At 39.0% G+C, this 13,155-nt stretch overlaps 1 protein-coding gene across 1 annotated transcript; it reads right to left on the bottom strand.

The window, feature by feature from the left end:
- Window positions 1–3,604: 3,604 nt before the first annotated feature.
- Window positions 3,605–12,379, bottom strand: palm1a (paralemmin 1a). The gene is made up of 8 exons (XM_062038380.1): window positions 12,298–12,379; window positions 11,657–11,817; window positions 9,009–9,118; window positions 7,980–8,043; window positions 5,499–5,520; window positions 5,366–5,413; window positions 5,163–5,294; window positions 3,605–5,088 (listed from the first exon to the last, which is right to left on the bottom strand). Exons 2-8 carry the CDS (start codon window positions 11,744–11,746, stop codon window positions 4,646–4,648), a joined length of 909 nt encoding a protein of 302 aa, XP_061894364.1. The 5' UTR covers window positions 11,747–11,817; window positions 12,298–12,379; the 3' UTR covers window positions 3,605–4,645.
- Window positions 12,380–13,155: the final 776 nt, after the last annotated feature.

The following is a 13,155-nucleotide window of genomic DNA, read 5'->3' as shown; positions in this document are numbered from 1 at the left end:
TGTGTCTTAACTGGCGCACTTCCGTACTTTTTGCTATTTTAAATTCGTAGGCGCGTTCACACTGAGAAGTACGGCGAAATGCAGCACGCAGCAAGTACCCGGATGTTACGCTAAACTCGCCGTGTAGCGGAAGGGGCGGGACTAATTTGGGTGGTTGAACGCAATAACTAAAAAAAAAAAATGTATGAATGCTGTTAAACTTTTATGAACATTTCATAATAACAAATCCAAACTAATGCCATGTAAACAAAAAAAGGCGATTAAAACGACCCCATTCTAAAACATTATAAATTACAGAATATTTTGTTTATCTTTACACATTAGTCGCTGTGTAGCGGAAGGGGCGGGACTAGTTTGAGTGGTTGAACACAATAACTAAAATATATATATATATATATATATATATATATATATGAATGTTAATAAACTTTTATGAAAATTTCAAGTAATGTCATGTAAACAAAATTTAAACGAAAAAAGGCGGTTAAAACGTCCCCATTCTAAAACATTATAAAAACTATTTAAATAAAAAAAATGTGGAAAAAAATACATAATTATGTATAGTATTTATTTTAAAATTTTATCCCTCATGTTTTGTTTTCTCTATGTCTTTTACTAGTAGTTTTTATAATAACTCGGATTTTTTGGTCTGGCAACTAGTGAAAATGATTGTTGAATCCCCAAGTTAAAAAAAATTACAGAATATTTTGTTTCTCTTTACACATTACTCGCTGTGTAGCGGAAGGGGCGGGACTAGTTTGAGTGGTTGAACACAATAACTAAAAACAATAAAATAAAATATGAATGTTAATAAACTTTTATGAAAATTTCAAGTAATGTCATGTAAACAAAAAGGCGAATAAAACGTCCCCATTGTAAAACATAAAACTATTTAAATAAATAATAATGTGAAAAAATACATAATTTATATATATACAAATATATATATACATATATATATACATATACCCATATATATATATATATATATATATATATATATATAATATATAATATATATATATATATATATATATATATATATATATATATATATATATATATATATATATATATATATATATATATATATATATATATATATATATACATACATATGTATGTATATATATATGTGTTTATATATATACTGTATATATATATATATACATATATTTTGTTTATTTTTTGTTTCATTCTTTTTTAAACGTTATCCCTCGTGTTTTGTTTTCTCTATGCCTTTTACTAGTAGTTGTTATAATATCTTGGATTTTTGTCTGGCAACTAGTGAAAATTATTGTTAAATCCACAAGTTAAAAAAATTACAGAATATTGTGTAAACCAAAATATGTAGTTTTTTTCTAAAAACATTTGTATATTTCACATGATAAAAAAAAAAAAAGGCGATTAAAACGTCCCAATTCTAAAAACGATTTAAATAAAAAACAAATTGGGAAAAAAAATACATAATATTTTTGTATAGTATATACATGTATATATTTATTTATGTATTTTTTGTTTCATTCTTTTATAAACGTTATCCCTCATGTTTTGTTTTTTCCATGCTTTTTACTAGTAGTTTTTGTTTAGTATATTGGATTTTTGTCCGGCAACTAGTGAAAATTATTGTTAATTCCACAAGTTAAAAAAATTACAGAATATTTTGTTTATCTTTATGTCCACACTTTTATATCATGTTGTTCAGGGGGGAAAAATACCAATCGAAAAGGAGAGAAGATGAGGAAATGTCGTAATTTCCAGTAAATGCCCGACGACAAAGGCAAAATGAAATGCCTTAGAAATGGCTTACTTTGACCGTAGTTCTGCTGGAAGAAAATAAACCCAATGAATGCACCTTAAGTTTTTTTATGTATTTGCACTCTCACACACTCATGTAATATTATTAATGGTGTCATGAAATACCAGCCTGGAGAGAGTGAAGGAGTAAAATGTGTGTGTTAACTTTCAGTTTCGATGACCAAACAAGGCGGACAAAAACATGAGATGGGCAACCATTTTAGAAATTGCTTTCGACCTTTTAGCTAGCTCGTTTGTACTTCTGTTTTGTACAATGAATTGTTAAACCTCAATTTTAGTCACCTCTTATCATTTTCGACAGCGTTAGAATAAAATAATCAGGGGCGGCCACCCTCATAAAAGGGGGGGGGGGTCTTATTATACTTGATAGCGTACTGACGGAAGTGTTTCATTTAAGACACAGCCTTCGGGACTCTTTGGGTGCTAGCGCCACCTGGAGGACAACACGTTAAAGCTCCTCCCGCAGGGTTTCGCTGACCTTTCACCTTTGTACGCCATCTTGGCCTGCGACATCGGCGAGGTCACATCTGTTGGCGAAGAATACGGCGTCATTTTAAACGCCCGTCGATCGCAGGAAGCGAGTGGCTAGGCACAAAAGTATTGGGACGGCTGCAGGAAGCGAAACGTGACGGAAAAGTCTTCGTAGGAAGACTTGGTGTTTGTGTCAGCTAGCGCCACACAAGCCACATGAGGTGATGGCGTTCATGTTCATGTTCATGCTTACAGGCAGCATGTGCTAGTGCAAGGATGTCCAAAGTGCGGCCCAAAGCTAATTTTTTTGCACATTTTAAAAATAACATTACGAAGAAAAAAAGTGGAATAAAAGAGCAAACGAGTGTAATGTGACATGAAAATGTTGCAATATTGACGCCCATATTGCTCAAGAATGAATAGAAACTTGTAATCAACAGATATATCTGAAGTTGGTCTAGAGATTTAAGCATTGAAAGTAAAAATGATATATATGGATTTTAGCACTTCTATGAGTGGGGGGGGGCTTTTGGATCCCTGATTTTTTTAAACTGTCATTGCCCCAAAAAATAACTAACTAAAATCATTATGAATTATTGACCTCTTAAAGCAGTGGTCCACAAACTACGGCCCGCGGGCTAGATACGACCCGCCTGTGTCCAAAATCCGGCCCGAGTAAAAATGTATTTTATTTATTTATTTATTTATTTTCATTATTATTATTTTAATCTGTCCTTTGTAGCCCATCCATCAATCCATTTTCTACCGCTTGTTACTCTCGAAGTCTCCTAGCCGCTCAGGCAAATCATAGTGTGTATATATATGTGTGTATATATATATATATATATATATATATATATATATATATATATATACATATATATATATACATACATACATATACGTATACATATACTGTATATGTATATATATACACATATATGTATATATACATACATATATATGTATATTTATACATATATACATACACATATATATGTATATACATATACATATATATATATATACACATATACATCCACATACATATTTATACACATACATATATATATATACATAAACACACATATGTGCATGTATATATATATATATATACTGTATATATAAATATATGTGCATATATATATATATATATATATATATATATATATATATATATATATATATATATATATATACATATATATATATATTTATATATAAATATATGTATATATATATATATATATATATATATATATATATATATATATATACATATATATATAAAAATATATACACACACTGTGGCGGGAGCGTGATGATGTCATGTTATCGATGGGAAAATGCATTTTTAGACAATATGATTTGCCTGAGCGGTAAGGAGACTTCGAGAGTAACAAGCGGTAGAAAATGGATTGATGGATGGGCAGGACAGATTAAAAAAAAAAAATACAATAAAAAAAATATTTTTTACTCGGGCCGGATTTTAGACGCCGGCGGGTCGTAGCACCTGGCCAATTTTTTTTAACCTAATGCGGCCCCCGGGTCCAAAAGTTTGGGGACCCCTGTCTGAGAGGCTCCCATTACTTCACATCAAATATTTCACTTTGAATATTTTTTGGGGGTGGAAAATATTGCATATTTTGTGTTTTTCCTATTAAAAAAGTAGGTATTGACAAAAAAGGCAAAAAACATTAAACAAAAAAAACTTAATTTTAAAGGACAGATCTGAATTTGAAAATATATCACCTGTTTTTAACACTTTAATGACTGAGACCTTTTTGGGTCCCTGGGACCTTTAGTGTCCATCCATCCATTTCATACCGCTTTTTCCCTTACGGGTGATTTTTTTTGGAAACTGTCATTGCCCAAAAAAACAACTAACCAAAATCAATATTGTTATGAATTATTGAGGCTCAAATTACTTCACATCAAATATTTCACTTTGAATATTTTTTTTTGGGGGGGGGGAAATATTGCATATTTTGTGTTTCTCCTATTAAAAAAGGAGGTATTGACAAAAAAGGGCAAAAACATAAAAAAAAAAAATTAAACTTAATTTCAACGGCTAGATCTGAATTTGAAAATATATGACCTATTTTTAACGCTTTTTGGGTCCCTGGGACTTTTAGCCTTCACCAAAATTAAGAGAATCCTAAAGGATGACGAGATATTGTATCGGTTTGGAAAAAATGAAAAATATCAAAATATCAAAAATGCTGGAAAAAGTTTGGACACCCCTCAGCTAATGCTGGTCAGCTGACAAAAGCAGAGATGAGAAGTGCGCAAAGCAAACAGGAAGTGATGTTATGCAGTCTGGGGGAAATATGAAGTAGTGGCGCCCCCTGCAGGTTCACATGATGCTGCAGCACTTACACACCATTTTCTCCTTCTTGGGCTTCACGCCGCCTCTTGCTGCTGAGTCGGCCGCCACTTCCTGCTTGTCCGCCGGCGGGGGGGCGTCCGTCGCTCCTCCTGGCGGCGAAGTCTTCCCGTCCTCGATGCGGACGAGCTCCGCCTTGACGGTCCCCTGCAGGCCGAGGACCTTCTCGGTGTGGTCCTGGTCCTCCACATCCTGGTAGCCCATGAAGGTCAAGGTGACGGGCTCCTCCCCGCCGCTCTGCTCCGGGGGCGTGGCTTCTAACTCGGTGATCTCTGCCGCCGCCGCCGCCTCGTCTTCCTCCTCCTCCTCCTCATGTGGCGGCGTCAGCGCCTCGTCGGCTTTGAGGATGAGCTCCTCCACCTCGGCGGCGCTGAGCAGGTGGACGTCGTTCTCGCCGTTGACCTCGTGGACCACTGGGGAGGCGACAGAATCACCAATCAACCTCCAAGGTCACAAGTCGCCCGCGCCTAATGGGACGACCTTTCACCTTTCTGCTCGTCCTCGTAAACTTTGACCCCTCCCTGAGAGCAGTCCACGGGAAGCTTGGTGTGCGAGGACAAGACGCGCGTCTCCCCCGTGGCCTTGTCCCGCTCCACCTTGATCTCCACCGAGTACATGGCTGGAGGGGTCGGGGGGGGGTCGGAGGTCAGGCACAGCTTTGACGAGGTTAAAGGTCAGAATGTGACTCACCTCGCTTCATGATGTCATCATCTCCTCCCGCCTGGTGAACTCTGACCTCTGCAGAAAGACAGGATGTCGTCAGGGCGTTACTTTCAACATGTGATCTGATTACTTTGGCCTTGATGAGAAGAAGGAAAAGTACCTTGAATGGATCCTGATCTCACCTGTAAACCACAGAACACCATCAACACGTGTGCGTGTGTGTGTGTGTGTGTGTGTGTGTGTGTGTGTGTGTGTGTGTGTGTGTGTGTGTGTGTGTGTGTGTGTGTGTGTCGGCCATTAGGGACATTATTCAGAATTACCTCTTATATACACTACTGAAACGCTCTCACAAAAACAACTGAAATGTTTTTCTCTCACACACACTACTGAAATCCTCTTATACGTACTACTGAAATGCTCTCATACACACTACTGAAATTCTGTCATACAAACTACTGAAATGCTCTCATACACACTACCGAAATGCTCTCATACACACTACCGAAATGCTCTCATACACACTACAGAAATGCTCTCATACACACTACCGAAATGCTCTCATACACACTACCGAAATGCTCTCATACACACTACCGAAATGCTCTCATACACACTACTGAAATTCTGTCATACACACTACTGAAATGCTCTCATACACACTACAGAAATTCTGTCATACACACTACTGAAATTCTTCCATACGCACTACTGAAATCCTTTCATACGCACTACTGAAATTCACTACTGATTTTTTTTCCTCTCATACACATTACCGAAATCCTCTCATGCGCAGTACTGAAATCCTCCTATGAACACGACTGAAATCCTCTCATACACACTACTGAAATGCTCTCATACACACTACAGAAATTCTGTCATACACACTACTGAAATTCTTCCATACACACTACTGAAATGCTCTCATACACACTACAGAAATTCTGTCATACACACTACTGAAATTCTTCCATACGCACTACTGAAATCCTTTCATACGCACTACTGAAATTCTTCCATACACACTACTGAAATTCTCTCATTCTCACTACTGATTTTTTTCCCTCTCATACACATTACCGAAATCCTCTCATGCGCAGTACTGAAATCCTCCTACGAACACGACTGAAATCCTCTCATACACACTACTGAAACACTCTCATACACACTACTGAAATTCTTTCATACACACTACTGAAATCCTCTCATACGCACTACTGAAATTCTTCCATACACACTACTGAAATTCTCTCATTCACACTACTGATTTTTTTCCCTCTCATACACATTACCGAAATCCTCTCATGCGCAGTACTGAAATCCTCCTACGAACACGACTGAAATCCTCTCATAAACACTACTAAAACACTCTCATACACACTACTGAAACACTCTCATACACACTACTGAAATCCTCTCATACACACTATTGAAATTGTCTCATACACACTACTGAAATTCTTCCATACACACTACTGAAATCCTCCTAAGAACACGACTGAAAGGCTCTCATACACATGACTGAAAGGCTCTCATACACACTACTGAAATCCTCTCACACACACTACTAAAACACTCTCATCCACACTACTGATTTTTTTCCCTCTCATACACATTACCGAAATCCTCTCATGCGCAGTACTGAAATCCTCCTACGAACATGACTGAAATCCTCTCATACACACTACTAAAACACTCTCATACACACTACTGAAATCCTCTCATACACACTATTGCTACTGAAATCCTCTCACACACACTACTAAAACACTCTCATACACACTACTGAAACCCTCTCATTCACACTACTGATTTTTTTTCCTCTCATACACATTACCGAAATCCTCTCATGCGCAGTACTGAAATCCTCCTACGAACACGACTGAAATCCTCTCATACACACTACTAAAACACTCTCATACACACTACTGAAACACTCTCATACACACTACTGAAATCCTCTCATACACACTATTGAAATTCTCTCATACACACTACTGAAATTCTTCCATACGCACTACTGAAATCCTCCTAAGAACACGACTGAAAGGCTCTCATACACATGACTGAAACCCTCTCAAAACACTACTGAAATGCTCTCATACACACTACTGAAATGCTCTCATACACACTACTGAAATGCTCTCATACACACTACTGAAATTCTGTCATACAAACTACTGAAATGCTCTCATACACACTACTGAAATGCTCTCATACACACTACTGAAATTCTGTCATACACACGACTGAAATCCTCTCATACACACTACTGAAATCCTCTCATACACACTACTAAAACACTGTCATACACACTACTGAAACCCTCTCATACACACTACTGAAATCCTCTCATACACACTATTGACATTCTCTTATGAGAGAATTTCCGTAGTGTGTATGAGAGTGTTTCAGTAGTGTGAGTGAGAGAGAAAAACATTTCAGTTGTTTGTGTGAGAGCGTTTCAGTAGTGTGAATGAGAAAATTTCAGTAGTGTGTATGAGAGTGTTTCAGTAGTGTGAGTGAGAGAGAAAAACATTTCAGTTGTTTGTGTGAGAGCGTTTCAGTAGTGTATGTAAGAGGTATTTCTGAATAATGTCCCTAACAGCCCCTCACACGTGTATGTGCGAGTGCGTATACTCACTGAGGTGTGAGTCACGCTCGTGCACGATCCTGTGCTCTCCAGATTCATCAACTCTTTTTCCAACCTGCAACACTAACAATGTTATTGATCAACACATAGATAAATATTGATCGATGGATTGATAGATATAGATCAGGGGTGTCCAGACTTTTTCCACTGAGGGCCGCACACTGAAAAATGAAAGCCTACGGTGGCCATTTTGGTTTTATTTATTTTTTGTAACATTTGTTTATTACATTTTCGACATATACAGTCCAGAAGTACAATTAAACACATGCCAAATGCTAGTTTTCATTTTCAACATCAATACAATTTATATTGTAACCATTAAGGATCCCCTCAATTTTGGTTAATTATTAAAGGTCATTTAACTGTAAAAAATAACTCATATAATTATTTTTTTCAATATTTACACTTACATAATTATGGATCAACTTTTGATTTATCCGTTGACATAAGTTTTAAATCTTTATTTAATGTTTTATGCCCTTTATGTCAAGGAAAACTTTTTTTTTTTTATGGCAAAAACAAATTATGTACCCCAAAATATTCAAAGTGGATGTAAAGTAACTGAAGCCGTAAATATGTAAATATTTATTTACATATTTAAATATTTTAATTTAAAAACAATTTAATTTAATATTTTTTATTCTTTTTTTGGAACAATAACAGTTTAAAAAAGAAGGTTTTAGAATCTAAAAGGCACCCTCTCATAATCATTATATGTTATTTTTACTTTTAGCGCTTAAATCTCCTGATTATCTATCTATTGATTGTATTATTTTTTGAGGAATGACAGTTTGAAAGAAAAAAACTGCCTACATGGCAGCTTTGTGTTATTAGTGTTAATATTGCAACATTTTCTTGTTACACTACACCTGTTAGCTCTTTTATTTTACTTTTTCATTACAGTGTTTTTTTTTTTTATGTTAAAAAATTAGCTGCGCGCCGTAATTGTTCCCTCGGGCCGCACTTTGGATACCCCTGATACAGACGAGTGGATCTTTTTTGTCATTTTCCAAAATGGACCTGCTGACAGTGTCCTCCAGGTCCCTGGCGTGTTCTTCGTGCTGCTGCTTCTGGTCGTCTCCAGCAGACGGCGCTCCGTCCAGCAGCCAGCGCTCCCTCAGGGCCTTTGACTGTCAACACACAACAGGAAGCTCACGTTTCCTGCATGTCATTGAACGCAACAGTCACATGTTTCTACGGGGGGTTTTCGAAGTGGGGATTATGTAAATTTTAAAGATTTTTCTTCTGCATTTAAAAGTTGTAAATTATATTTTTTAGGATGGGAAGCGACATGAAGGCGTCAGTTTCTTTCTTCTATTGCAATCCACAGGAAGATTTTGTCTTGACCCGAGATCTACAAAGCGGAGAGGAGGCAGGGCCTGACCCCCCCCCCCCCTCCAGGCAACTTTTCTTTTAACTGTTTTGTGACCGAGGGCAATGGCTGTTTACGACCTTTTCTATTAACTGTTTTGTAACCAAAGGCAATGGCCGTTTACGACCCCCGTCCCTTTAGAAACAGCTGTTGCCATGTAATCGGGGAAAGTCCAAATAATACAATCTTTCGTCAGAGCGTGGTGAGACACTGTACAATGGGTACAGGTGTACGCGCTCTCCTCACTGAGCCAAATGTAATTCTGTCCCTGTTTGATTCCTTGCTTCTTGTCTTGTTTAATAGATGTCATCAGAGTTTGAACCTGACACTACCTACTGTCCACTTCCTATATTAAAATACAAAATGGTTCATTCACCTGAGAGCAACAAACCTAACTTTAAAAATTGCACTCAACACAGACGTCATAGCATCATCAAAGCTTAAATTTAAAGGGGAACAGCACCTTTTGGGTATTTTTTTCCTATCATTCACAATCCCTGTGCAAGACTAGAACACATATGTCTTTCTTTCTTTTATGTATTCCAATTTGCAAAATACAGCAAGTAAGAATGCAGCTAATGGAGAATAATAGAGAATATTCTAATGCACCTATAAAGCCCTCTAAAAAAAAAACATTAAAAAAAAACAACAACAATACTCCATTTACATCACGTGACCTGAATACTCACCAAGTATTTGCGATATTGTTATTATAGGCGCTAATGCAGAGGAACTACTTTTAGCAGCACTAACTAGCTTTCGCTTTGCATAGTAGAGTTTTAACTCGCACTTACAGATGTAGCGACCAACTGCAGTTACTGACAGTGGTTTTCTGAAGTGTTCCCGAGCCCATGTGGTGATATCCTTTACACACGGATGTCACTTTTTGATGCAGTACCGCCCTGAGGGATCCAAGGTCTGTAATATCATCGCTTACGTGCAGTGATTTCTCCAGATTCTCTGAACCTTTTGATGATATTACGGAGCGTAGATGGTGAAATCCCTAAATTCCTTGCAAAAGCTGGTTGAGAAATGTTGTTCTTAAACAATTTGCTCAGGCATTTGTTGACAAAGTGGGGACCCCTCGCCCCGTCCTTGTTTGTGAATGACTGAGCATTTCATGGAAGCTGATTTTATAGCCAATCATGGCACCCACCTGTTCCCAATTAGCCTGTTCACCTGTGGGGTGTTCCAAATAGGTGTTTGATGAGCATTCCTTCAACTTTCTCACTCTTTTTTGCCACTTGTGCCAGCTTTTTTGGAAATATGTTGCAGGCATCAAATTCCAAATGAGCTAGTATTTGCAAAAAAAAAAAAAACATTTTCCCAGTGTGAACATTAAATATCTTGTTTTTGCAGGCTATTCAATTGAATATAAGTTGAAAAGGATTTGCAAATCATTGTATTGAGAGGAGCCAGATGAGGTGGTTCGGGCGTCTGGTCAGGATGCCACCCGAACGCCTCCCTAGGGAGGTGTTTCCGGCACGTCCGACCGGTAGGAGGCCACGGGGGAAGACCCAGGACACGTTGGGAAGACTATGTCTCCCGGCTGGCCTGGGAACGCCTCTGGATCCCCCCGGGAGGAGCTGGACGAAGTTGCTGGGGAGAGGGAAGTTTGGGCTTCCCTGCTTAGGCTGCTGCCCCCGCGACCCGACCTCAGATACGCGGAAGAAGATGGATGGATGGATTCTCTTTTTATTTACCATTTACACAACGTAAAAATCCAACACAGTAAAGTATATATTGATTTATTTTACCCCCCCATAAATAGTTTGAGGCCGCTGATTGGCTCAGTGGCCTAGTGGTTAGAGTGTCCGCCCTGCGATCAGGTGGGTTGTGAGTTCAAACCCCCGGCCGAGTCATACCAAAGACTTTAAAAATGGGAGGCGTTACCTCCCTGCTTGGCACTCAGCATCAAGGGTTGGAATTGGGGGTTAAATCATCAAACAATTATTCCCGGGCGCGTCCACCGCTGCTGCTCACTGCTCCCCTCACCTCCCAGGAGGTGATCAAGGGTGATGGGTCAAATGCAGAGGTTAATTTCGCCACACCTAGTGTGTGTGTGTGACAATGATTGGTACTCCATCCATCCATCTTCTTCCGCTTACCTGAGGTCGGGTCACGGGGGCAGCAGCCTAAGCAGGGAAGCCCAGATTTTCCTCTCCCTAGGGAGGCGTTCGGGTGGCATCCTGACCAGATGCCCGAACCATCTCATCTGGCAATCAGTTAGTACTTTAACTTTTAATTTATTTTACCCCCCCATAAATAGTTTGAGGCCGCTGATTGGCGGTCTCACCTTGGCGTGCTGCAGCGCTCGTCTGTCATCGTCCAGCTGACGCTTCTTCTGCTCCAGCTCGCTCTGCCACTTCCGGTCCTCCTGAGACATCACAGCTGCTGCGTGTGTGTGTGTCAGTGTGTGTGTGTCAGTGTGTGTGTGTGTGTGTGTTCTGCTCACTTCTAGCAAACACAAAGAAAAGCAGCATTATAGCTCTTGCCGCTAGATGGCGCCATATTAGCAACACAACGTGACAGTTACCAGAAAGCTTACTATCATGAATTTTCTCCCATTAAACGTAGTATTTTATTCATGTGATATTATAAAAATATTGTTATTAATTTTGTTTCCATTATATAGTCTTTCTTTACACAAATGACGTCATTTTTGTGGTAGTTCACACTGCAAGTCGCACAATTAGTCAATGATTTGCTTAACTAAAGAAAAAAAAGGAAATAAAACAAACAAAAAGATCAATAAAGCTGCGCCCAGTCGGCTTCCGGCGAGCACGCGCCGCTCTGCAGAGAAACGCGCGTGCTCGCGCTCCCCGCCCGAGCGGTTACTTTGGCAGGCAATTAAGCGCCGGGCGTGACGTCACACGGCGGCAACATGACGTCAACATGCACGAGGACAGCCCAGGGGAAAAAAAAGTCTATACTTACTTTTTCCATGTGCGCGCGTGACGCATCAACCGTGAGTGACCCGCGCGTGCACAGCGGCAAGTGTCGCCGTCCAGCCGCAGCCACGCCCACTCGATGACGCAACGCTGCTTCCGAGGGAGAGATGGTTGCAGGAAAGGGTGCCGGCGCTTTCAAAGTAAAAGTCACGGGTCGGCGAAACGCAGGAAAGTAACCGCGGTTTTATTCACATTGTTGTGTTTATGCTTATAAGATTATACACCAAAAAAAAATAAAAAAAAATCTAATATTATTCCGTCGCAAAAGTTTGACGCCGCTCCACAGCCCACACTTGTCATCCCATCGGAACCGTTCAGCTATCGAAAACGTTCGACTCGTCCGGGAATCGTGAGCTCCCCAAAGCCATATTTTCACCTTCCTGGAAAGGTTTCACCGTCCCAAATTTCCCGGAATTTTCTCCCCATTGACAATGAATGTGCATTACAAAATCTACTGCAGATCCCACATTTCTAATCAGAATCAGAAGTACTATAATTACTACAATTCGAACTGGTAAACTTTGTTATTTTTTTGCAAATATTAGCTCATTTGGAATTTGATGCCTGCAACATGTTTCAAAAAAGCTGGCACAAGTGGCAAAAAAGAGTGAGAAAGTTGAAGGAATGCTCATCAAAGACTTGTTTGGAACATCCCACAGGTGAACAGGCTAATTGGGAACAGGTGGGTGCCATGATTGGTTATAAAAGCAGCTTCCATGAAATGCTCAGTCTGTTCACAAACAAGGACGGGGCGAGGGTCACCACTTTGTCAACAAATGCCTGAGCAAATTGTTAAAGAACAACATTTCTCAACCAGCTATTGCAAGGAATTTAGGGATTTCAC

The sequence above is a fragment of the Entelurus aequoreus genome, linkage group LG27, assembly GCF_033978785.1.
Source record: "Entelurus aequoreus isolate RoL-2023_Sb linkage group LG27, RoL_Eaeq_v1.1, whole genome shotgun sequence".
NCBI classification, from domain to species: domain Eukaryota; kingdom Metazoa; phylum Chordata; class Actinopteri; order Syngnathiformes; family Syngnathidae; genus Entelurus; species Entelurus aequoreus.
Note: the sequence above shows the minus strand (reverse complement) of the source record. Positions and strands in the feature narration are given on the sequence as shown.